General features: G+C 30.5%; 5 protein-coding genes across 8 annotated transcripts; 2 read left to right on the forward strand and 3 right to left on the reverse strand.

Moving 5' to 3' along the window:
• Positions 1-378: 378 nt before the first annotated feature.
• mRpS28 (mitochondrial ribosomal protein S28) lies at positions 379-1,243 on the reverse strand. The gene is made up of 2 exons (XM_085191078.1): positions 877-1,243; positions 379-796 (listed from the first exon to the last, which is right to left on the reverse strand). The coding sequence occupies exons 1-2, from the start codon at positions 1,117-1,119 to the stop codon at positions 509-511; spliced, it is 531 nt and encodes a 176-aa protein (XP_085047204.1). The 5' UTR covers positions 1,120-1,243; the 3' UTR covers positions 379-508.
• A 238-nt stretch (positions 1,244-1,481) lies between these two features.
• On the forward strand, positions 1,482-6,417 carry LOC146535618 (uncharacterized). 2 transcript variants are annotated; one of them, XM_085191075.1, is made up of 6 exons: positions 1,482-1,697; positions 1,774-1,987; positions 2,062-2,250; positions 2,676-2,824; positions 4,610-5,347; positions 6,001-6,417. In XM_085191075.1, exons 1-6 carry the CDS (start codon positions 1,590-1,592, stop codon positions 6,130-6,132), a joined length of 1,530 nt encoding a protein of 509 aa, XP_085047201.1. In that variant the 5' UTR covers positions 1,482-1,589; the 3' UTR covers positions 6,133-6,417. The 2 variants fall into 2 exon arrangements, with proteins under 2 accessions (XP_085047201.1, XP_085047202.1); XM_085191076.1 differs by having other exon boundaries at positions 1,483-1,697; positions 4,610-5,338.
• A 1,446-nt stretch (positions 6,418-7,863) lies between these two features.
• On the reverse strand, positions 7,864-17,534 carry LOC146535619 (uncharacterized). Of its 2 annotated transcripts, none has more exons than XM_085191337.1 (5): positions 17,168-17,534; positions 11,222-11,399; positions 9,852-10,410; positions 9,528-9,610; positions 7,864-9,319 (listed from the first exon to the last, which is right to left on the reverse strand). In XM_085191337.1, the coding sequence occupies exons 1-5, from the start codon at positions 17,173-17,175 to the stop codon at positions 9,122-9,124; spliced, it is 1,026 nt and encodes a 341-aa protein (XP_085047463.1). In that variant the 5' UTR covers positions 17,176-17,534; the 3' UTR covers positions 7,864-9,121. The 2 variants fall into 2 exon arrangements, with proteins under 2 accessions (XP_085047463.1, XP_085047462.1); XM_085191336.1 differs by having other exon boundaries at positions 7,864-9,325; positions 17,168-17,532.
• A 1,657-nt stretch (positions 17,535-19,191) lies between these two features.
• msl-2 (male-specific lethal 2) lies at positions 19,192-24,850 on the forward strand. 2 transcript variants are annotated; one of them, XM_085191084.1, is made up of 5 exons: positions 19,192-19,863; positions 19,954-20,039; positions 20,109-20,318; positions 20,945-21,116; positions 21,530-24,850. In XM_085191084.1, the coding sequence occupies exons 1-5, from the start codon at positions 19,311-19,313 to the stop codon at positions 21,721-21,723; spliced, it is 1,215 nt and encodes a 404-aa protein (XP_085047210.1). In that variant the 5' UTR covers positions 19,192-19,310; the 3' UTR covers positions 21,724-24,850. The 2 variants fall into 2 exon arrangements, with proteins under 2 accessions (XP_085047210.1, XP_085047209.1); XM_085191083.1 differs by having other exon boundaries at positions 19,192-20,039.
• LOC146535621 (mitochondrial cardiolipin hydrolase-like) lies at positions 24,842-25,688 on the reverse strand. Its single transcript, XM_085191087.1, has one exon. It carries the CDS (start codon positions 25,592-25,594, stop codon positions 24,929-24,931), a length of 666 nt encoding a protein of 221 aa, XP_085047213.1. The 5' UTR covers positions 25,595-25,688; the 3' UTR covers positions 24,842-24,928.
• Positions 25,689-25,705: the final 17 nt, after the last annotated feature.

A 25,705-nucleotide genomic window follows, 5' to 3' on the forward strand; every position in this document is an offset into this window, starting at 1 on the left:
AATCCCCACTAGAGGACATGAAATATTTATTTAAAAATGTATATTTCCATTTCTTCACTCTGGTGTCGAGCGAATTCCGCGCATCAACACGCAATGCCTCCAAAACTTGGCAGAAAGTGGAGAATGGAGTGTCTTAACACTAGGTTGCCTATGCCTACCCCGCTGTGTGCGGGTTACAGCACAAAACTGATTTGATTATTTGTTCTTTAATTTTTATAAATAAAAGAAAATTATTGACCATACAAATTTGGCAATGTGGGTCTGTAGGGGGAGTATAATGGCTTTTGGCAATCAAAAAAATATTTAAAAAATTCTGACAGGAATAGAAAAAAAAGAAAGATAAGTGCAATCAATACATTCGGAATAATAAAATGGACATAATATAATTACAACTTTATTCTTAAAACATATGATCTTTTTGTATTTTAGTAAGATAAGAACAGCAATAAGTTTTAAAATCCTCAAACTTATTAAACAACAACTAAACATGCAGTAAACATTTAAATAATTAATTAACTTTTTCATTTATTGATATTCGGACTGGTGAGGATATTATCCCTAATAATTTACAATCAGCTTCTAATAATGTTAAATCAGTGCTAGATCCTAAAAATCTAGAAGATAGTTCTAAGTCTTTGATTTGTATTCTAACTCTGGCTCCTCGTACATATTCCTCTCCTCTGTTGGTCGGTCTCGTACATACACAATGAAATTTCCATCCAAAATCTATATACAAATCATCTTCTACGATATGAAAGATTTTACCTGTGACTATTTTACCTACTGGGTCACCAAGCTGAAAGTCAGTTTTTAATATAAGAACTTATAAAAATATGGATAAGGAAGATATTTTATTACTTAATACTTAGTACTTACTTCAATTAATTTCGAATTTCTTAATAGGGATGCAAATGTTTGCTTTGCAACTGGTTCTTCTTGAAGAATTTGAGATTGTTTTTCAAAAGATTTTGCAAAACCTCCTTTTTCAGATGTATTATCAGTTTGAGGTGTTTCATTTAATGTGTTTTGATAGTATTTTGCGGTAGTTCTGTAATATCGAGGATTTACCAAATATTTATGTGATCTCAAGTTTTTACGAAGACTTAAAAACCAAATCATCTTTCCTATTATATAGATGAGGATTTTTTATTACGAAACCAAGATATAGTCTATTGACGGTGGTATATCACTATTTTTATTTTGAAGACTGATGGGTTACATTATATGATTAATTGATTACAGTCTTCTAACCCCAAATTTTAGTTGACTAAAACATTGTCTATGTGTCAGTGGATTCAATTTATCTGTAATTTATATTGCTTATATCATCAAAAATTAGATCTTCACTTATTTTTATTTTACACTATTATAGCATTAGATTGTTTATCGGACATTAAATCAGCTAAATCTATAAAGATATCGTATTTTTTGTCTACTGTTTATGGTATTTCTTCTTCTTTATCTACATTCTTCGTATTGTCAACGTCATTTTAATAAGTCAAATGGTCAACACGCATCATAAACGTCACGAGCGATTTACAGATTTTGATAATGTCGAATAATTAGACAAATAAGCTTAAACCAGTACAATGACTGAAGATCAAGATGTTAAAGATTCACAATCTGATTCAGGAAGCAAAACTTTTATTAATAAAAATAAAGACAAAAAAGCGAAACCACATCGACCGTTGACAAAAGTGATTAAAACATTGTTATTTTGGTGTCTGTGCATATGCTTCTTGGTTATTTATTCTATTTTCGTATATGTTTTAGATTATACTTCGAAGATTACCCCCGACTATGACCGAAGAGGCATTTATAGAACAAGTTTCGCCGATTCCTGAGCACGATCATTTCTATTTTGCTAAACCTGATCTTTCTTTAGGAAACAATGTGTATTCGAGAGCCTACATAAACTTTACTAATGTTGATGACATTTATCTATTTAGAGATAAATTTGACGGCTATGTTTTTTTAGATGAAAAAGGTAAACAACATACTTTTACACCAAAAAAAATCTGTTACACTTTGTTGATTGCTTAATCATTTTTCTGTATACAGGTGTTGAGTATGTAGGTATTGTAGAATATGCCCCTTTTCAAAGAATTCCAAAAAAGAAAAAAAAGAAAGACCCCAAATGTGGTACTATTGAAAGTGATCCTATTTTTCAAGAATTTATTGAGAACTTACATAAAGATCAAGAACCTGAAAATCAGCCAAAATTGGAATATTCATACCCTGTGAACGAAAGTAAGTGTAAAATTTTGGCATTAATTGGAATTTACTAAGTATAAATTATTTTCTGATATGATTCTGAATTTAAATCATAATTATATTTATTAATAAGTTCTATAGACAATGTTCAATAATATTATTCACAGTGCTACTAGTATATTACTTCCATAAATCCAAGGGTTTTTTTTCACTTAATATAGTAACTCTATCAATTGTGACCTATAAAATAATCTTTTTTTGATTTGTTTATCATTTTTGATTTGCTCCGTGAATAGGGAATAATATCCTTGATCTGGTAACAAGGTGAGTCAAGAATTCAGCGGAAAGTGGGAATAAAAGGGTCTTAACTCTACGCTCCCAGGTTCCCTTTTCCCCCGGGTTTGAGTGTGAAACCAAAAAAATAAATTAGTAAGTGACCAATGTATAACAAATGATTTCAGTAGGAGATAAGAAGGTGCAATCGACACCATTGTTAGATTATCTTGCAATTAGAAAGCAAGATAAAAGGGGCAGAGATGAACGTAGGAGAAGAGAAAATGACAAACGTAAAATGAGAATTGAAAGGAAGGGGAAGGATCTGCCTATAAAGGTATGTTAATATTACATATATGTATTTTTAGTACAATGTTGGAATGTAAGTACAACGATTGTGGGTTCAATTCCTATATGAGGGAATGAATTATGTTCATTCCCTCACTTTGTCAAAGAAGACAAAGCTCAGTGCTAAGTTCCGCCACTCAACACATGTCTTAAAAATTGGGCCTACCCTGCTGTAGATTTTCTATTTATGCAATGCTTTACTTACTATTAAACCCAACCTGTACTGGTCTTTAATAGTTCCAGATTAGTGAGATTCTACTAATTCTATAATTGAATCATATAGAAGCAAATAAAACAATCTCAGGTTGAATATATGTTTGTAAAGTAACATAAACACATTTTATTCCTGAACAAATTTTACCAGCCTACTACTATTAGTAAAAAAGTTAATCATTAAATTAAGCAGTAACACAGAACTTGGAACATATTGGATTTGCTTTTATGTGATTTAATTCTTTTATTAACTGCAAAATAATTCACAAGTTATTTGATATGAATGTAAAATAGAGAAATGGAAACTTATCAGAGGATGATGTTTATGATGACTTCTATTATAAATCAAGTAGACAACTGTTTTGTTATGAAGAAAATAAAATTTATCATAAAACAAAAATAAAGTATCCAAACACGAATGTGGATTATAAAACAAATGGTTCTGATGAAGTTACAAGCACTGATTCCGATTGGGACAGTCAATTTCCTGCATTAACTATGAAAATACACAGTACATTTACATTAACATCTAATAAGAAATTTAATCAGAAATATAAAGAAATTAGTCAAAAGAGCAGTGGTGATGCTACAAAGGTTCAAATTGTGGTTTAGTTCAAAATTTAACATCATTTATGTATTATATATCATCAACTAATATATCAACTAAAACTATCAAAAATGTTATGTATATAAACAATTATAAATATAGCTATATTTTGATTATCATAAGAGTACATCTAGTATTTCAGCTATTTAGACAATAATAATAAAAATATCTACTCTTTATATAACATTTTTATCTTTAGTACATACTTCACTATTAGTACTAACCATAGTGCACCCTTGTAACATATTCTCATAATAGCTAGTAGACATGTAAATAGGTATATATTAATATCAAATACTTTTATTTGCTTCACACTGCATCCCATATAATAGCAGTATTAAGACATTCCATTTCCCACTTCCTTCTGAATATGTTGTGCAGGTGATTGATCTTGTTAGCAGAGCAACAAAATGAAAATAAACATAAAACTTCCTGTTGGGAATCCAACTCACAAACGTCGCGTTTATAATAATCGTTCCGTTCCGTAAGCCGTTGCGCAACGACGGCCACGACGGATTATTAAAGTTATGAATATGTAAAATTTAGAAATATATTTGAGGCCGTCGTGGCGCAGCGGCACAAGTTTGTGATGAATTCGAGGAAGTGAAATATTTATTTACGTTTATATTTCCATTTCTTCGCTCTGGTGTCGAGCCAAAGCGCTGCGTTGAGTTCTGCCACTCAACACTCAATGCCTCCAGGATTCGGCAAAAAGTGGGGAATGGAGTGTGTTAACACTAGGTTCCCTCTGCCTACCCTGCTGTGTGCTGGATACAGCGTGAAGCTTTAAGATTTACTTTAGATATATATTATATAGTGCAAATTGTTTTAAAGTATACTAAGGAAGTATCTTAATGGAAACAGAGTGTCTGAACACTAAGTTCCTACCCTGTTATTTGCATCTCGCACACTGCGTAAAGCTAAAAATAATTATGTGATTTTTTAACTTTTCAGGAAGAAGATTCAAATGAAAGTGATGTCAAGAGGATTAAGCCCAGGGAAGGGGAAAGAGATAAATCAGTCAGTGATGTGAAAGATGATGATGTTATTACAGACAGCAAGGAAAGCCCAGTGTTTGAAGTGAAAGTATTTAAAGATCCAAGAAAGCTTACTGGTTTGAATACAATGATTGATAAAAAGAAAAGAATTGATTTAGAAAAGAAAGAAACTATCGTAAGAGACGATGAAGATGATGCCGATAAACTAAAAAAAGAGAGACGGGATAAATTTAAAGAATCTCCTCGTGAGCAAAAAAGTAAAAAATATAGTGATACTCGCAAAGAAAGATTAAAGCAAGCCGAGATAGGAAAGTCGGATAAGCAATCTGTTATCAGTAAAATTATGTCTTCTGAGGGCAAACCTAAAACACTTAATTATGATGATATTAAACCCTTCACTCAATTGCCACAAGTCAAGACTGATGATTTAACGAAAATGATCGAAGATATGGATCGTAAATTAAAGGACGATCAGTCAGACAGTAAGAATCAAGATGATTTTGAAATGTCAAAAATGAGAAGGAACAGTCTGGATTCTGGGGATATGTCAGGAAAAGAAGAGTCCACATTGAAATCACAAAAATCTTTTGATGATAGAAGTAAATCTAGTGATAGAGAGGGATCTGAGGAGAAAGAAAAAGGTGACAGCAGCGACCGGCGTACAGAAAGAAGAATAAGAAACAAGGTAAGAATTGTATGTAAATAATTTTCTATTTATTTATATTTAAAAAAAGTGCAAATATATATTCTATATATAGTGAGTGATTATTGTCTAGAGATTTAGATTAGTTGTGAGGAAGTTTGTTGGTGAAACCAAAAAAAATTATGAACAACCTGTGTCTGTGAGATATCATTAATTGTATTAGTTTTCTATGTTAAACTTTCAAACTGGCCCTCAGTACTATATATTTATGGAAACCCTATGTTTCGAACACTACAGTCACAGTCTACCCTTTAAATTAATCCGGTTAAAGAGATTCATTTAAAATGTACAAATTTAAAGCGTGAAGCTAGAAAAAGAACACAAAAAATTGAGATTATCATTTTCGATAGGGAATAAATATTACTCCCCTATTTTTTTCTTCCTTTTCGTTATCATTACAAACAAATCTCTCATTATTCTGTTTCTATATTTGTAAGGTTACCGGAAATATATCTTTTTAATTTATTGCATATTTCTTTTTTTGCTATCCGTAAATACATTCGCAAGAGTAGTGGGAGTAGCTTACTAGAAATCCAATGAAGTGTGAATTGATATATGTTTTTTTTTTATTTTCTAGTAGCTTCTAGACTTCTAAATAAAAAGAATTTATTCAAGAATAACTTCAATGTACTTCATACTTTCAGGACCGCCCCAGCTTAGTCATATACCAGCCAGGCATGGGCAGGTTCAGCAAACAGCGGCTAGCTAAGGAAAAGGACCAACATTCACCAACCACTGGCAAATCTATAAACGACAGCGAAAAGAAAGACACTTGAAACATGGACATTGACTTCCAATATTCGGACATCAACGGAATTACCCGGAGCTGGCATTGAAACGTTCCCGATGAAAGTAGCAGAGGACCCTTGAACGTGCCAACTCATGACACTGTACTGTTCACCAAAACCTGTCGTTTCGTTTCATTTATTCGCGCAATTCGCTCACAATGTTTTTGATTCATAATAAAATCAGTGTAACGATAATGCTTTATTTTTAGCTTGTGACTGTTTAGTTCTGTATGTTTTATTTCATTTTAAATATAATTCGTTTTTTAAATGGGATTTTGTGTGTTTGTTTTTTTTTTATATTTATATAGAATATTTCGTTTAGAAGAATCTAAAGTATGTAATCCGATAAGAATATAATTAGATATCTATTGGAATTACAATTTATCTAACAATAATTTTTTTGACTTAATAATTCCTTTATCGAAATTTTCATTCCTGAAAAATACTAATTCACTAAAACCTAACTATTGCCTACTTAAGATTTTATTTAATTGCATTGTCATAACTGTAATAAGGAAAGGAAACGGAATGTATTTATGACATTAAATACTTAGAAAAAAATAATCTGCGATTTAACGAATCTGTGATTTTAAATTTTTATGTCTGTTTGCTTGTACTACTCTACTCACTTCTTCTGAAATGCTAAACGGATTTGAATTTTTTTTTTGTTGTATCGCTATAAGACCTGAGCAGGACTAATACTTAGACTATGTTTAATTTTGAAGATTGACACAGCTACAATGACACATGTAAGTATGTACAACATTTGTGGTCCAGTAAAACTATTAGGATAAATTAAATGGTTACTGAACAAAATTTGCCGATATAACATGATCTTCGATTTTCACGATCTATACTTTAAATGAAATTCATAGACCGGATTAATGGCGTATATTTATCTACCCGTGACCACGGACTACTGCAAAATTTGGAAACATCGAATTTAAAAATTAAAGATTTCGAATATCTGACAAAGAAATACGTATAAGCAAAGCAAAAACCTACATGGTCGGCCTTCAACAGGTATTGGCTTATTTGTAAAATTTTACAAGCAAAGAAAATCCTATTGTAACATATTGTTATATAAGTAGAATTAAGTATATGGGTATTTTTATGAAACAAGACAAGGCAAACGACCGTAAGGGTCACCTGATGGTAAGCGATCACCGAAAATAAAGTTGCTGCAAATTAAGGGTATTGCTAAATGTTATACGAAGGAGGTAACTACCGAATTACTAAATATTATACATTCATTGTCGGTTCTCTAATTTTTCTTTTATTATAAATCATTCTTGTCTGAAAATCATAATTATGAATACCGTCCGCTAAGTCTAACTGAGCTTTGCATTTGTGTGAGTGTTCATACATAGTGTGTTCATATACCTAACGTCGGCCGTCAAGGGTGGCGCATCTTATTCGCGGCCTAAATCCGTTTATACTGTTTTATGACAAGTAAGTAGTCGAGTAGTTAAAAGTAACTTAAAAGTAATGAAGGCAAATTTTTTATTTACTTATTTTATGTAACTTATAAAATATTTCTTTTTTTAAAAAATCTTCTTTATTTCAAAATATTTAATCCAATTAATATTTTCTATCACAGTGCATAAGCTAATACAAAACATTATTTTTATATCTAAAATCTAATTTTATTATATTACAAACATAAAAATTCTTAATTACCCATAATATCTTTGGTAAATTTTAAAATGAAACGTTCAGTTACACGTGCAATTTATTATTTTAACAAAATTAATTTTCTATTTAAACTTAACATTAATTAATAAAAATAAGGTAAATATTTTATATCCTAACGTTATAAACACATTGTGCTTCGCAGTGATAAATTTATCTAGTCAGCCTTTAAAAGCCTCTAATGTTAAAATAATATATTTTATAATAGACTCTTGACTATAAATTAGACTTGTAAAAAATGATTACAAGCAATGTTTTCTCTTCTTCAGGATCGATGACAAAATATTTTATTTTCAGTGGCGTAGCTAGGGTATTTGCTGCCTTGTGCGGCTTAGGGGACTTGATGCCCTTTAAAATGGTCTAAAAAAAAAAAACAGATTCAAAGTGTCTTCTACTCTCGCGTAGATCAAGCGTTAGACACTAAAATGTGACATTGGCTACCTTTAAAAAAAAATTATCGTCGACTTTGATGCCCCTTCCCTTTTGGGTCCGGTGCGACCGCACCGCTCGCACCCCCCTAGCTACGCCACTGTTTATTTTAAAATACTTATAATGACATAATTATTTTTATCATAATTAGATATAAACTTATACACTATTTTATAAGCTACAATTTACAATGAATTACATGAGTAAGTATATATATTTACTATTCAATTTAAGTTTATACATAGTTAAATATTACAGTTATCGAAGACGTTTTATAATATCTGCCAGATCTTCGAAATTATTGAATGTGGATATTTTGGTTGTATGAGGTGTAGGTTTGATATATTCTTATGGAATAACTTTTTCTGTGATGTTATTTTTTTAATGCAAAGAACTATGCGACGTCATAGTTATTTAGTACCTATATACCTACCTACTATAAACTTATAACATCTCAACTTAGGTAATCTTCTATATCCTGATGTCAAAAATTCAAACTCATACAAACATTCTCATAAATAAATCATACTTATTACATTTTATCAATAAATTATGATTCTAAAATTGTTAATACAAAAATACGTGTACATGAGATATTTCGGTTGTAATAATTACACTTAACATGTCCTTACTTTTTATAGCTACTTACATGTGAATAGTCCTCGTCTTTTACATTCTGTAGGTATTTATAATTTTGAAAAACTGCCATAAAGTTATCGAAGCTAGATTAATTTGGACGGATGTAGCTATAATTATTCGAACTGTTGATTGTCGTACAAAACAAACGCGGTGATTCAATTTTGTTGATAAAGGCCCGACTTATGATAAAAAGTATTATATTCGGCACACCTTAATACTAGGACACGTCATTGAGAAGTAGAGCTGACGATTTTTGGTCTTCAGTTGGAGCTTTCTTCACTTCTTTGGTAGTTCGCTTCGTCTGCGCAACGTTATGTCGATGCATAATGTAGAGCAATAAAACGAAACCAACCAAAAAGCCTGATAGACCACCAGCTATGGTTAGCCATGTGCGGCGACGTGACGATCTGGAGTTCTGAAGCTGAAAAGCAATAAGTATCATTTAAACTAGCATTTTACAACTGTCCGTTTTGTTTTTTAGCTTAAGCAAAAAAAATAGTTTCATATAGGAACTCAGAATAAAAATTTAGGTAAGGAAAAATTAATAGGTAGATAAGTATAGATACGGATATCATTAAATATTTTAAAAATATTATCACACATTATTAACTATTTTATCTTACCCCAGCTGTTACCAAATTTTGACACTCTCGATACGTTGTATTTAGATTCTTTGGCAACTCAACTGCAGGACAATTTTCGAATTCTGTAAATAATATAAATGAAATAATTATACATACAAGGAATTATTTCTGAATATAGTATAACTGGAAAAGAGGACAATTCTGTACATTAATTAAAATAAAATACTTTGTCTTTATACAAACAAGTAACAAAAGCTAAAATTATAGTTTTTAAATTCTTTTTTTGAAATTTTACGAATTTGGATAAAATAATATTTCTCCGCCAATTAATATAATAAGTAGTTATAAATAATATTGACATACCTCTAGAATTCAGTCTTGTATAATCGCTAAGTTGAAAATAAATTTGTTTCTCCTGGAACCACTTGATGCTCAATTTCAAGTCACAGAGTTTTATAGTATCGATTGAATCTGTTAAGTCCAGTTTCGTAAGCCGACACATGGAACTCAAAGTATGGACGTCTATTGTTGTCAGTGGGTTGTGGGATACATTGTATAGCACCACCTGAGGTAGAATTCCAAAATCTGGCAGCACTTTTATTTTACAATCAGACAGATCCAGTAACTCCAGAGGTGCCTTGATAGGTTTGCTTATTTCCATACTATTCAAGCTTAAGTGCAACAAAGGATTTCCATTTAAATACAGTTTTCGTAATGATGGCAATTGAAATATTGTCTCTGGAAGTTGGAAGATTACGTTCTTTGAGAGGTCTAATGTTTGCAGATCCGTCAAGTATGCAAACGCATCATTATCTATTGAGTAAATTTGGTTCTCAGACAGATATAGGAATTTAATGCTTGTGTAGTACGATAATGTGTCGGAGTGCACTTCCTGTAATTTATTGTCGCTGAAATCGAGTATCTGTAAAAAAATTATAACGTATTTTAACAAAATTTAAACCTGATGCAAAAACATCTATTCCAGTTCAACATAGACCAATGTTTAATCTGTGTAATTTTTACCAATATATATTTTTTTAAATATTTTAATCTTATGGCTTATCGCTCTAAGTGATTTATGAAATAAAAATATTACAGTTTAAGAGCAATATAATAAAATTCTCTTATCATATAAAATAAAATCTCTGATAAAAGTGAAGCCTAACAGCCAATTAGAACTATGCTTAAGATAATAAATAGATAAGAGAATTATTTCTTGATTAAATGTACTTTGTTTTAAACTTTGACGAAGTACTTCTATGATATAACGTCACAGCAAATGACCCACCAGTTACAGATTATAGTATATGATTATGATGGACATTATGACAAGGTAAATAATGAACAACACTTAAACAAATAGCATTAAAACACATTTATGCATGAGTATTTAGAGAGAGATAATACAATAATAACGTTAGAAATGGCTTATTTTAGTTCTATCCTGCTTTCACTGCTATTTTGTTTCACTTGTTAGTTTAAATTATTATTAAGAAATAACAAATTAACACCATCTTCATATTAATGTATTACAGCGGCCCAAACGCCACGTTGTCGCTCGCTTAAACTTATTGTTAGGTATATTATAGCTTAATTAAGTAAATAAAATCTTTACATATATTACTTTTAAGATTCAAATAAGTAAATTCGTTCAGTAGTTTGGAAGTGAAACAAATTTCACAAATTTTGATGGCATAAATATATTTAGATATAGATATATATTTCAGACCAACCTCAATTCCTCCCTTGAGACTAGGTATCTTAGACAACCTCAAACCAGCACAATGCGCACCATACATTTCATAAGCGTATGCGTAAGTACATCGTGTGGGAAGGGACGCCAGAGCTTCAATATCCGTCACCTCTTTAGCGTTGCTGCTGAGAATCAACACGGTGACACTCAAAAGGTACCTGAAAGTAAAATTTTAAAAAGAGTTTTATTTTTTTTAAACTGATTCTCCTAAAAATATCCTGGATTGTTTTGAAATGCTTCTTCAGAGTTATAGATATATTGATCCGTCATTTCGTGCTCCCACCTTGATAAATGAAGTGTTACATCTCAATCAATCAATCAATCAAAAACACTTTATTGCACAAAGAAGATACAATTAAATTTCTAATTTAGATACAGTGCATAGGCGGCCTTATCACTGTAAGTGATTTCTTACAGGCAACCTTTTTTTTTAACAAAAACTAATAGTATGATACAATTGGTGGCGGTTAACTTTGCATAAAGATATTTTGTAATTTATCTCATCATCTCATATATGTTCAGTAATTTCACTAACTATTTTGTCCTTCACATTTGAACAGTATCTAAGGTTCGTATACTTATACCGTTTGGCACCTTCTAAAACAGATTGATGTGCAAATTTATGTATTCAATTAAAATAATCTTTTGAATTTTATCTACATAAGTTTTGTGTACCCGCAAAATGAAGAATAGAGTTTTGTTCCTAGTTATGCCCAGTTTAGGTGCACAATTTGTAATTGTCATTTATAAAATTAGGCTCAAATCGAATCAAATATTAAATAGTACATAAATTTTTGATATGTTATTTAAATATAATTAAGAATGTTTCTAAAGATATAATAGTTAATTGACTCTAGCTATCTGTCCACTGACGTTTAACTTTAAAACTGATATACTTAAAATCTGTAATAATTTAATGAGGTTTGAAAAATTATGAATACAGTACTCCTAATTATGAATTTCGAAAAAATATATCTATAGGAAAATATTCATCATTATGACAATATATAATATTTTCCTGTCTGTATATCAATACGGTCATTTTTTTATTACTTACTGGAATAAAACTCAGTTTCTTATTACTTTATCTTAAAGCTACGTTATCTCTACATTCATAAGAAACTATTAACGTAATATCAATAGTTACTGTCTTCAATAGCATAATATGTTTATTTATTTTCTTCTTTGGGGTTATCGCCCACGACCTTTGGTCCACGCATTAGGTGGAACTGCATTTACTTATAACTTTAATAAATGAGTAATCATGTAGAACTACCCAATTCATAGAAATTATTAGCGTAAGCTGTTTCGCTGTTATTAACAAAAATAAACAGAGCTGAAATGCTTATCTTCTTATCTATGAAATATGATCTTGATGGAGTTATATCGATTTAAAGTTTAAATTTGTAGATATACCCTGTTATTTTATTGAATTTTGTGATATGTATTTAAAACAAACAATTTGTCTTCTTAAGAATTATTTATTTTTTGTGCTAATAACGATTCTATTCTATTTTAAATATAAAAAATGCAGGAGTTGAGGCCAGTTTTAGCGCAGGGGCACAGTGTAAAATGGACTGATTGTGGGTTCGATCCCCACTCGAGGAGATGTAATATTTATTTAAAGGTATATTTCCGTTTCTTCGCTCTGATGACGAAACTTTAATTTATCGATAAATTATAATTTTCAATTAACTCCTTCTTTGTATTATAGAAAATAATAGTAATTAAACCATAAGAAATTAATTCAATTCATAAAAGTATGCTATTTTTCAACAATGTTTTATATAGTAGTAGTAGTAGTAGAAGAGAATAATTAATTAAAAAAAACTAAAAAATTGTAAGATATGTTTATAGCTTCAAATATGTATACAAAAAAACGCAATAGTAAAGATAAAGAAAAAGGTCCGCATCATACTTAACATGTCTATGATAAGAACTTGTGATCTATCGCTATCGCATGTTCTAGATATTTTAATATTGCATAACTAATAATGTGCAATGCGACCGTGTTACTAAACATAATGTTACATTTTATGTAACTGGACCGTTAATTGATTTCCCAGGACAGGAGGATAGGAGGAGGCAGTACACACACCTTCAAATCTCATTGCCCTAGAGGAACTACTTTTCGAGGCTATGTGTGCTATACTATGACAGTATCCTGAAGAAGAAGCTAGCCCGCAATAGGCGGTCGTGTAATATCTCCACTTACATGGGAAGGTTTCTGCTGGGTTTTATTGGATAGTACCGAATACATTCTCCAGTGAGAAAGACAGGAGAGCCCAATAGTATATCGTTCGTCCGTACGGCAAATGTACCTTGAACAAATGCAGTCTACGTAAACTGCATTTCTCAGAGTAAAAAAAAAATATATTATAGGGTGTACTGTGATTAAAATATAGATCAACAACCTATTTCATACCAATTACCATAAATGTGTTGTGTTATATACGCGCTATTTGCCATTGTTAGATAACATTTGAAACTCAAAAGGTAATTAAGATCCTATGTCACAAACGCACTATCGTCGTATTAGCTGGTTCTTCAGTGTGGTTTCCACATACTTTTGATATAAAATAACAAAACTCTACTACTATTTATGAGAATTATTATGAGGTCGCTGTACCACAAGCCTGTCAGTTGTGGATTCAATTCCCACTCGGGGAATTATTATTTATATTTAATTTCAATTTTTGTTTATTATGAAGTGTGAAGCTGAAAAAATATATATCGAGTATAAAACACTCGTATTTAATTTAAGTAAATAGTATACCTACCTAATAACAAAACTAGATATATACCGAGTCATGGTTTGCTAGTAATAACTATACAAGCAAAGTTTTGTGTCTATCGAGATAAGTATATGACAAAACATTTATGTATATAGGTAAAACATTTCCTGAAACATCTAATATTACAGCGCACAAACGCCGCACCTATAATTTACCTCCGTCATATAGTGACAATGTAAAACAACTTAGTTACTCGGTAGTTACTCCTAATGTCACCACATATAATGAAAATAATTGAAGCTAAATTAATAGTAAATTAGCCAGTCTAAAGTAATGCAATGATAGTTCTATGCAGTGGATAATAAGGATCGTCCTCGCGAAACAACAATGGGATGTCCATCTTTCAATCTTTCATCGCATTACGATGTAATATGATGGTTTTTTTTTCGATCATGAGGTTAATGCTGTTAGCTCTACTGGCTTTTACAGCGACACCGGTGGGGAGGGTACTCTGTCCCATGAAGAAATGCAAGGACTAAGTGGCTGCTTGTGACGAAGTCGACGACTGTAAGTGCGCCCCCTGCGGGAGTCGAACCACGGCTTGCGGCAGTGTTCCTTTTATTTTTTTTATTTTGTTGGTGCTACCCTCCGAATACATAGTTTATTTAGTTAAGAAACTTTAGAGGACGTCGTGCCACAGAGGCAGAAGATTGTGACTGTAAACGCCATGGTGGTTCATTCCCGCGCTCGGGGGAATGAACTATTATTTATTAATATATTTATTTGCTCGCTTTCGCTCTGGTAACAAGGTAAAGCGCGGCGTTGAGTTCCGCCAGCTATCATGCAAAAAGGAATTTAGTGGAAAGTGGGGAACGGAGTGTCTTAACACTAGGTTCCCTTATACGGAATACCTTTATACCTACCTATTTATTTATGTTTGCACCAATTAATGAAGTTTCCTCTCAAATAAAACACCACGAGAGTGATAATGAATTTCATAATCTTTTCAGTAATTGACCATGTCCTAAATTTAGACAGAGATATTGTGTCGGCACTCGGCATATCATCTATTGGCGCACTTTGCGATAAATTGTTCAAGGTCAAGAAAATATCGTATTATGTATTTTCAGAAAACTAATGAAAAAGAAATAGGTAGATAAGGTGAAAGATTTTGTTTCTTAAATGCTGTTAAAACTTGTAAGTTTTCAGTAACATTATGAATTCGGTTCGGAAGATACTATGGTAGACTGATAAGTATTTAACTATAGAATAGAACACTGCGATCGGCGCTAAAATATGAATAAATAACGTCGATTTTCTTCTTAATATAAATGTAATCATTCAACTCCGTTTGATTTCATTTTTTAAAAGTAGTTTTTTTTTGTTTTTGTTTCATAGTGAGAGACAATGTCCATTCGAAATATTGCAAACTCAAGACAACAGCCGTCTAATTGGCAGAGGTCAAATTAATTTCTTTTAATTGTTGACTTGAACTCTCCATCTAACAAGTGGTTGACTTCGTAGAAGGAATCATGCAATAAATGATTCATGAGCAATATCAAGTTTTGTTTACATATAAGACCTTTTTCAAAATAACATTAATTAAGTGTAGTAATATAATAATATTAATTAATTTTATTTCGGAAAAGTCTGGAGTATTTGACTTTGACGGGCCATTGGACGGAAGCTGTACATATTGTGAGGGACACTCCTGCGCATCGTGCGTGGCGGCCCCAATTGTCTGATTGATCTTTATGATTCGCCCACGCCCCTGGCAATGTTCATCGAAAGAATTTTGATATCAATATCTGTATATTATATGCAGATAAGTATAATAATAAAAAATAAGTAGGGAAAAGGCACCACTAATATTTTAATGCTTTTTTTTAAATCAATGAGCTTTATTATTCTCAAAATAAGTTAAGATTTAGGTGCTAGTTATAATAAGGTACCATATATGAACATTAACGTTATAAAAACTGTATATTAAATAATGTCTGGTGATGTGCATCTTTAGACAATAATTAGTAGGTAATAATGATAATGCAATGCTTAAAAAATATATGTTATTGTTTTACGAATCACATAGAAACTAAATTACCGATTTATCAGCCAAACACCGATAAGATTGATTCATTTTATTTTTCTATGAAAAAATGATAGCGTGACGAATGTAATATATGTATATTTTTTCAGTAAACGTATTTTTTACAATAAATTTTAATAAAATTTCTTTAAATATTCTCCGTAAGAGTAAACAAAGTTATTATTTTATTGTTCTGTTTTATGCCAAAGCCAGTTAGTTATTTACTTAATAAATTAATTTTTCTTTTTAGCTCGTATCGCTATGTAAACTATTCATAATCTATTCATATTACTTCTATCCATCTTTGATGTTGCAATTTTTTAATATTTACAATAACTAATTATAATGTCTTCATTACAATCCCCAATTTGTGATTTTCTTGTAAAGCATTAAGTATTTCTATACCGAAAACGAATATTATTTATTTCATACGTACTTTGCCTAAATAGTTTTGTCATTAGGGCTACGATAATTAAAAAAATATTTAGTAAGTATTTATACTTACTAAATATTGTGTGTACTACTTATACCTATAGTAGTAGGTACACACAATTTGAAATATGTATATTTTAAAGAATTTATTAGATACTTAAACGTAAATATTAGGTACGTTCTTATCAAATTCACCATTTTATTAGATATTTAAAGTCATTCGAAAGAAAAGTGCGAAATTTGACGTTTTCTTTAGATTTTAATTCACTTTTAACTCATGTAAAATTGATGAACAGTTATTTGTTATTATATTCACTATTAGCTAAGGACTTATTAACACTTAAGTATTATAGGTACGTACGTGTGTATTCTGAAATGTGAACTAATTTATTAACTACGTACACTAGTATTGATTTAATGTGAATTTCGATGATTCAGGTACCTAATGACAAAGATTCTTGCGCATAAAAGTTTTAAAAGGAGTATAGTGCAAATTTCATAAAGAGAAAAATATCAGGGCTACTAATTTCACTTAACAATTATTTAATACGTTAATAATATAGAAATACTAATAATATATCCGTGGATATTCATAGAAAAGTTACTCTTACCTGTCCTTAATATCATAACTGTATTTTCTTATAAAAAAAGATATAAAAATTGATAAATATACCTGAACATTGTAAAACACTGTAATTCATTCACAATTAACGGATATCGTATTCTGTACTGGTCATCACCAAGATTAATCCATAATATGTCTACTTTTGAAGAAAACTTATTAAAGTCACACACACAAAAGTTTCCAGAGCCGCAATCTGCAGCGGAAGGCGTTCGTTAAATTGATTCAATTAATCCACTCCTGCGCACTGCTCGTGGTCCTTATTCGCGGAGATGTTTTTCCCTCGGAGGATCAAATGATACTGTCGTTGTAATCTTTTATCAGCACTAGCTCTACAGCCGAATATATAAATGAGACAACTTGAGACAATGACTAGGTACCGTCGATGCCGAATATCAATTGTAATTGACGGGCTCCTATCTAAATGCAACGATTGGCTGTAAATTATGTTTATTTTTGAGGAGTGCGCGATAAATAAATGTCTTTGTTTCTACAATACTGTGAACACTAAAATAATTGTTCTTTCCTAATTATATAATTTATAGATAGTAGAGGAATGATGATGACCAGAGGTTTTCTTGCTCTTATATTTAAAGGATAATTTTTGTAAATTGTGTATAAAGATTGTCTTGTTCAGATATAAACATATCTACATTTTCTATTAATAATAGATAAGTGTTGTTATGTGATAGCTATTATTTTATCGTAATTTATTTTTAAGTGAGTATGTCTAAATACTCCATAATTAACTTTTTTTGTGCTGAAAATCTCGCGATCTTGAGAAAGATGGTTTTGGTAAGGGTACCGACAGACACACGGAAATCAAAGAAGTCCTGTAAGAGATGTACTTTTTACTCCTAAGATACGGAAAAATAGAGAAAATCTATGAGTACATACATTTTGGTTTGTTCAAGTATCTAATATTGAAAAATTTTAATATTAAGGCTTCTACCGAACTAGCCATCCGCCGCAAGAGACCCGATCGCTGGAGGGCGGCATACGATCGCCCTAACGTGTCAGAGGGCGGTCAGCTTGGGGAAGCTGGCCGCCTTCATGGCTTATTAGAATTCACCTCTAAGGGTCCAAATAAGCAGGCGTAACAGCGCGCGTCCGCCAATATACATATAATAAAGAAATAAATATACACAGTTTTATTAGGTATTACAGAAAAATATTATAATGAATTATGCAAGTATCGTCGATTGATAAAAATGGGAAAAAACTTGCAAATACTTTTTTATTTATTCGTGGGGGGTGGTCGGCAGCTGCCCCGCTTGCCGATTCTTAAATCCGGGCCTGCAGGTGTGACCATAATACTAATTTAGAAAGTAATCTTTTTGAACTATAACAATAATAAACTAAAATGAAGAAGAACTACTACTGTTTTAAATTTGTTATTTTTGGAGTCTGCTCCAACCAAGCCAAACACAATCTTAAACCAATTACCCTATTGGTTGCCGAACAAAAGATAATAAAATTAATAAAATCCGGTGAAAAATGTGAGTCGGACTCACAACCGATGATTCAGTGTCAATTTCATGACCGTTGACAAACTTTAGTTTGCTAGCAGGCGTATACACTCATATAATATTAAATGAACTATAACTGTATGTCTGTAATAGTTTCTTCTGTGATATGTCGAAGGAACTATAGAAGTGTAGACTATATTTGTTATTAATTTGGGTGTGATACCTCCTTCCAATTTTGAGAAAAATGCTCTTTTCGTGAGATATACACAGTACACACTTTTTTATACTACCGTTTCTTTGCAGTAGTAATAAAAAATATTTTTAAAGATATACGTAATTTGGTTTCAATTTATTGTTATGTTTTGCTATTAATACTTCTAACTGATTTAGTTAGCAATTAATAATTTTATCAAAGGTCCTGAAGGTATTTTCATATATTTTAAGAAACAGGAAAAATGATAATTTAATTATAATAACTTTATTTATTTTTTATTTTATATCACTGTACGGTACTTAACTAAAAATATTGAAAATGAACTTAAATAATTCAACATATGCCTAACTTAGAAAAAAAATAATGTCAACTGACAACTCTGATTAATTACATTTGACATATGACAATTTTGACTTTTATCGTAGCGTTTGCGGCCTTTTTGCCCCTATAATAATATTTTGGTGTAAACAATTTAGTTAATATATTAATGTTTAAAATAAAGTTTTTATAAATGAAGATGAACGCTACTAGTTTGTATGTTTCTACTTGTCGCTTAATAATTCTTGCCGATGCTGCCGATAAAAGTTCGTGGACAGACTTGTTTCGTTTGGTCCCTTATTTACGACAATCGTTATCATGTACAGTGTGTGGAAATTTATTAAAGGAACCTTATACTCCAACGAGCTCTAGTTGTCAACATCATGTGTGTAAAAATTGTAAAGGTGGTAGGAAAAAACTTAAACCTTCGTGTACTTGGTGCAAAGACTATGAAAACTATACTGAAAATTTACAGTTACGAATTCTTTTACAATGTTATAAAAAACTTTGTGAATATTTTATGGGAACTGATATATATAAAACTTTATTAGAAGAAGAGGAAATAGCAGCAGGTGTAAATGGAGGCACAGTAGCAAGTTCAGGTTTAATAGATTTAATACAAGAAGGCGCAGGGTTTAATGATGACTATAAAAGTACTGCAGGTCTTTCGAAGTCTGCCTACAGTATATTACCTTGTGTTTATACCAACTCTGCATCAACACAAACACAAGCAGCATCATCATCAAGTAATTCTGATTCAAGATCAAATAGTAAAGATTCACCAAATTCTAGAGCTATTTCAAATGGGTCTCCACTTTACTCTGTTATGTACGCAGGTTCCGGAAATAAAATCACTATCAAAAGGAAAGCAGTTGATGAGACAGATTCATCACAGACAGAAACTAGTCCAAGAGAAGGAAAAGTATGTAAAAAATATATAAATACAAATTTACATTATTTGTTACAAAGTTAATGGTTTTATTTATTTCAGTCAAATCAATTAGGGTTTAAGAAACCATCAAGTAGATCTAGAAGCTCAACTAGCAGTAAGAGGAAAGGGTGTAGATGTGGTAATGCCACGGCTACACCTGGTAAATTAACATGTTGCGGGCAAAGGTGTCCGTGTTATGTCGAAAGCAAACCTTGTACTGAATGTAAATGTAAAGGTTGCCGAAATCCTCATAGACCTGATGGACTGAAGGTAATAAATATACATATATTTTTATACATACAGTGAAGCTACCTTGTGTATTTCATATAGCAAGGTAGGCAGAGGGAACCCAATATTAAGTCACTCTGGTTCCCATACAATGCATGCATGCACCCAAATTTCAAAAGAATACACATTGTTTTCATACCAGAGCATGGAGATCAAAATAATTCATTTCCACAATTGGGAATAAAACCCACAACCACTACTTATAATCAGATGCTCTCAAACATATATATTTTTTAATGTTACATATTGTCTGTAAATGGTGTCAGTACAGGACCTTCTAAAAATAAAAAATATTTTTTTACTGTAGTAAGAAAAAACTGCCTTAAAGTGATGTACATGCTTGAAATAATTATTATTAGATTATACTCTTTTGTCGGCCCGGCAGGCTTTTATCATTACACTACTAAATAGATGGATACTTCAAATAATAATTTTCACAAAAAAAAATCTCAAAAACGGCAGTTTAAATTATGTGTCAGTTAACCTAATGATATCCTATTTGATTCCTTTTTATTTATTTACTTTTTTATTGTAGTGTTTATGTTTTTGGCAATATAACACAAATTAAATAAAGTAACTTAAAAAAATATAAATATGTTTGTTTCCAGGTCCGACCTCACATACCTCAATTAGATACATTGCAAATAATGAATTCTAATCCTGATAGTTCACCATCATGTTCAGGCTCTATGGACAGTTTAGATGCAGATACACTCACTATGGATGCCATGGAGGAATCTCTCACTTTTACTACAGAATTAAAGTCCTCTAATATTAAAGGTATATTTGTAGTCATTAATGTATGATAATTGAAAGTAAGTTTATAAACCTGCTATATAATAACTTTTCCTTAAAATAACACTATCATATTTTCCTTAAAAAAAACACCATCATATTTTCCTGCATAATTGGGACAGAACTCTGCATAACATGTTGAATGGCAGATCTCAAAATTATTCTTTTTTTGGTTACCAGAGAGAGAAAATTTAAATATTTCATTTCCCTGAATAGGGATTGAATCCACAACAATTGTTTAAAGTCACTGTCACACTGCGCCACACAGGCCCTATTGGGTTGGTTGGTCTAAATGTCTCAAAGTTTGGACAGAGAGCAAGAAATTGAGTATATTAACATTAGCTTCCCTCTGCTATATGTAGGATACAGTGTGAAGCTAAAACATAATTTGTTTACAGTCTACACCAGTCAATTACAAGAAGTATCACCATTATTACCAGCCACAATAATGATGGACGAGGAGTTGCCAGCATCACCTGACGATGAATTAAGTTCCCCTCACGAGTATACAGGGTGTTCACCTAAAGATGAACCCGAGACATCACCACAGTCCACTCATGAAACAAACAGTGATGTAGAAGTTGATGTATGACAACAACTTTCCATTGCAGGTGACTAGATTTTGTTTGTCATTAGTTTAGGGATACGTAATTTTCGCACAATTACTATTAGGAAAATGTATGTTTGAATCATATAGAAGCAAATAGAGCAATCTCCATTATGATTAATACCTGGAAAATAAAATAAATGCTTTTAATATAACTTCTCTAACTTTTGAACAAATATTATTGGAATATAACCAATATATGCGTCTTAGAGAATAAAATAACAACTTAGTTAAGCAAAGACATTGAATAAATTATTGGATACTGCTGTTCACATGGAACAGAAATGGAAATTGTTTTATTAGCCTTAATATGATTCATTTCACTATTGAATAGTATAAAATGAAGTGCCTCAAAATAAGCTTTTGTACATGTTTAAAAGAAACAGTGTGGATTTTGATGTGTTTATCGTCACAAGTGCGAGTCGGACTCGCCCATCAAGGGTTACCAATTTCATGAAGTAATATTTCACATTATTTCAGCTTTATCTTGACAAAAAAGGTCCGACAAAGAGATGGAAACTTATATCTTTATAATCTTTAATTTTAGTTTGCAATATCTTCAATTGATTTTATAGATTTAGCTTAGATTATTTTCTTAAATTTACTTACACATTTCATGAGGCATTAGTTAACCTTTGCATTTGGGAGATGATTATAAATATATAGATCCAGAAAAGAACTTTTATAAATAAAGTTAGATTAATTAGAAATCAAAAAACATTCTAACATTAAAAAATATATAAAATCTTCCATGCCGGACATTAATTGTATCCCAATAATTATCTTCTTTTTTAATTCGTCGTTTGAGTTAAAAAATTATCATTATCAAGAATAATATAATGCCCACGATCTTTAAATATATAATTATAAAATAATAAATATAAGTTTATTTCAAGCAAGTGATGTTACACCTACACTGTATATGAACATTCACACCGATGCAAAGCTCAGCTTATACCTCACATACTGTACTTTAATTTTTAACTGTACAAAATTAACGACGTTTTTTCTCTCATATAAATACTTTTTTCTTTCATATAAATAAACTTGCCTTTGATACTACAACACTTGATGAGTATGGTATTCATTACATTACGAAAATTATGTGTCTCTACTAATGATGTTTTTAAATATGTTATGTTCGCTTAATATACTAGTCACTTGTACTTCTCGGTAATAAATTATAATAGTTAAAACGATTTTTTTTAATTAAATTATTTTTTGTCATAAGCTAGTGTTTTTAGTGTAAATACGAATAATTCCTTTATGCATGTAGAAACTGATATGGTCCTTTGGTTACTGTTAACTGTAACTTTATGAATTGGCAAAGGCTATATGTATTCTAAACTTTGATTGACAGTTGAAAAATACATGGGCATGTATTTTTTTTTGTTGTAAATATAATTGGCATCATTAAAAAAATATTGAACATGATGATATGCATGTTTTTTTTTACATTTGTATATTTTTTAAAAATATAATTACTTGTTTTAATTCAAAAATTTTGTAGTATGAAGTGCTGCCATCTATGATTGGACTTATATCATTAATGGAAAAATAATAATATGTGAAACACAATGTTAAGTGTAACTCCATTTTGTTAAGTCTATAAAACGAATATTGGAATCTCTTAAATTAATAATAAATAAACTATATTACTTAGCAGAATTAAATTGTTAATCGCAATATACATAAATGTATAAAATATCTTTTTTAATATTTTCGTACTTTTTCAATACTTCTTGTTATAATATTTTATTGAATTGCACACAAATAAAGTATAATTATTACTTTAATTTTTTTTTTAAATATTTTCGTTGTTTTTGACTTTGGCAAAATAAACCTTAAAACTTATGAACAACACTGTAGAAGGTAAGAAATTACAAACATAACATATTTTCATATGAAGAATTTCAATTATAAAATACTAGTAAATAAAACTGTATATTACCATTTATACGCTGTCATTTATGACCAGAAATAAAATATTAATAAAAAAAAAGCACAAGTTGCTATTCTTGTTACTTTATTTACACTATATAGTAGGAGACTTTTATTTAAAATGTCCGTTTTATAATGTACTCATTGTAATTCCAAAAAAATATAGTATTAAGTTTTTTGTTTGAAGAAATTGTTTGAAGTGATGCAGTTTACACATTATTTGTACATAAATGATAGTGTTACAATATATCTACGATAAAACAACTTTCTTTTTTTTATTTTTTTTTTATTCGTAAACGTCTTTTTTAAAATTATTTCGTTATAAAATATATATATATAAGAACATTTTGTAAACATTACCTCCACTATTACCCAAAATACTGAACAATTACTACAAACCTGTCATCTTAATGCTAAATATTTTTAAAGAAATTACGAGTACCGAAAAATACATTAATATTCCATATAAAAATGAACTATTCCATTTGGCTGCACCTTCAGGTTTCAATCACTATACTATATAAGATTTACGTAACTAACAGTTCCTTAGTTATCTAAAGTGTTTTGACTGACCTGACAAGAGTGTAGGGATAGAAATCTCCATATGATCAATATTTTTGTATGGACTGTATGGAATAGGTCTAAAATCATTTTATGTTACGTTCACAAATAATAATAGATATGATTCAGTAGTGCTGGTTCATATATCATTGTAAGCCAAAGACAAATTAAAATTACTCTATACACAATATTATTTTATATGTATCTATTATTATGGAATTTATTAAACTTACTAAGCAAATAACCAAGGTGACAGTAATATATAAGTGACTGTACATTCAATGCCAATAAATATACAATAATGAGATGAATAATAATTATTAAAATGTTGCTCTTAGTATAGATATTTGACTGCAGTGAATACTTTGTATGCATGTGTGTCAACTACAAGTGAATCTGTGATATTCTCTATCACCGATATTAATATTTAAAATCTTCGAGTTTTCCACTGTTCATAAATGTTTTGGCGTTATCACAAAGCACTTAAGTACAAATGAAATTGTATATGATGATATTCGTACTTTCAAATTGTGAAAAATAACTGTATTATTATAATTATTAATGCCATTATTGTAATATGTGAATGAAATAAATCAAAGTATTTTTGTTATATATTGTTTTTATTTTTTGTGACCAGTTATTACATAAAATGAGAATAATTATCAATAATATTTAATTTAAGTTAATATTAAGCTTCTGTTGGGATATTCGTATTTTCCTCTGAATTTTCTGTTTCATTTCCACTTGAATTTTCATCTAGTTGAAGACACGTCTCTGTTTCCCAAATTCTATCGAACTCTCTTTTCAAGGCTTTTATAAGTGTAACTTCCGAGGTTATCATTGTGTTATCTCTATTGTGATTCACTCGATCTACTTCATAATCCAAAGAACCCAAAATAGCTACAGCGTCTGCACAATTTGCATCGATAAGTAAAAATTCATGCTCTAATTTGATTTTAGACCAGATTATCTTAACTTGTATGCCACAGTCGATAAAAGAATGTAGACTTGTTAAAGTATCGGTATTGTGCACTATAATTCGAACTTGAGCGTAATTTTTTTCGCGTTGTTGTACGTTAATTAGACATTTTGACAAAGTATCGCTGTCCAGAGTCGGCGTGCATATGTCGACAGTACGGCTGGCGTGGGCAATCAGATAAAATATGCAAAAGAGGTTGTTCAAACCCACTTGTTTCTTTTCTTCGTCTTGCGCTCCATAAAATAAAACTTCGTTGATTGCGTCACCTTGCTTGCTGATGCCAACGATGTTTGCGAGCCATGTACATTTATGTGATATTCCAGCTAAGATTGAAGAACTTCCAAATATACGCGATTTCCAATTTACGTTGCTCATTTTGTCAGATCAGATATTGCACGCTTATTTAGTGAATTAGAAATGTGTCAAGTTTGTTAAAATTTAGTCTACCTACAAATTTTATTATAAGCAAAAAGTGCGGTACAGAAA

Source organism: Heliconius melpomene, chromosome 10, assembly GCF_056956725.1.
Source record: "Heliconius melpomene rosina isolate 202511_hmr_F chromosome 10, ASM5695672v1, whole genome shotgun sequence".
In the NCBI taxonomy this organism is placed as follows: domain Eukaryota; kingdom Metazoa; phylum Arthropoda; class Insecta; order Lepidoptera; family Nymphalidae; genus Heliconius; species Heliconius melpomene.

Coding starts and splice junctions, on each gene's coding strand:
- LOC146535621 (XM_085191087.1), bottom strand. CDS start 25,594: ATGAGCAACGTAAATTGGAAATCGCGTATATTTGGAAGTTCTTCAATC.
- LOC146535618 (XM_085191075.1), top strand. CDS start 1,590: ATGACTGAAGATCAAGATGTTAAAGATTCACAATCTGATTCAGGAAGC. Junction 1,698..1,773: donor CACATCGACCGTTGACAAAA/GTGATTAAAACA, acceptor TATATGTTTTAG/ATTATACTTCGAAGATTACC. Junction 1,988..2,061: donor TGTTTTTTTAGATGAAAAAG/GTAAACAACATA, acceptor TTCTGTATACAG/GTGTTGAGTATGTAGGTATT.
- LOC146535619 (XM_085191336.1), bottom strand. Junction 10,411..11,221: donor GTCTCAAGGGAGGAATTGAG/GTTGGTCTGAAA, acceptor ATTTTTTTACAG/ATACTCGATTTCAGCGACAA. Junction 9,611..9,851: donor TACAAGACTGAATTCTAGAG/GTATGTCAATAT, acceptor TATTATTTACAG/AATTCGAAAATTGTCCTGCA.
- msl-2 (XM_085191083.1), top strand. CDS start 19,311: ATGAAGATGAACGCTACTAGTTTGTATGTTTCTACTTGTCGCTTAATA. Junction 20,319..20,944: donor ATAGACCTGATGGACTGAAG/GTAATAAATATA, acceptor GTTTGTTTCCAG/GTCCGACCTCACATACCTCA. Junction 21,117..21,529: donor AAAGTCCTCTAATATTAAAG/GTATATTTGTAG, acceptor ATTTGTTTACAG/TCTACACCAGTCAATTACAA.
- mRpS28 (XM_085191078.1), bottom strand. CDS start 1,119: ATGATTTGGTTTTTAAGTCTTCGTAAAAACTTGAGATCACATAAATAT. Junction 797..876: donor GAAATTCGAAATTAATTGAA/GTAAGTACTAAG, acceptor ACTGACTTTCAG/CTTGGTGACCCAGTAGGTAA.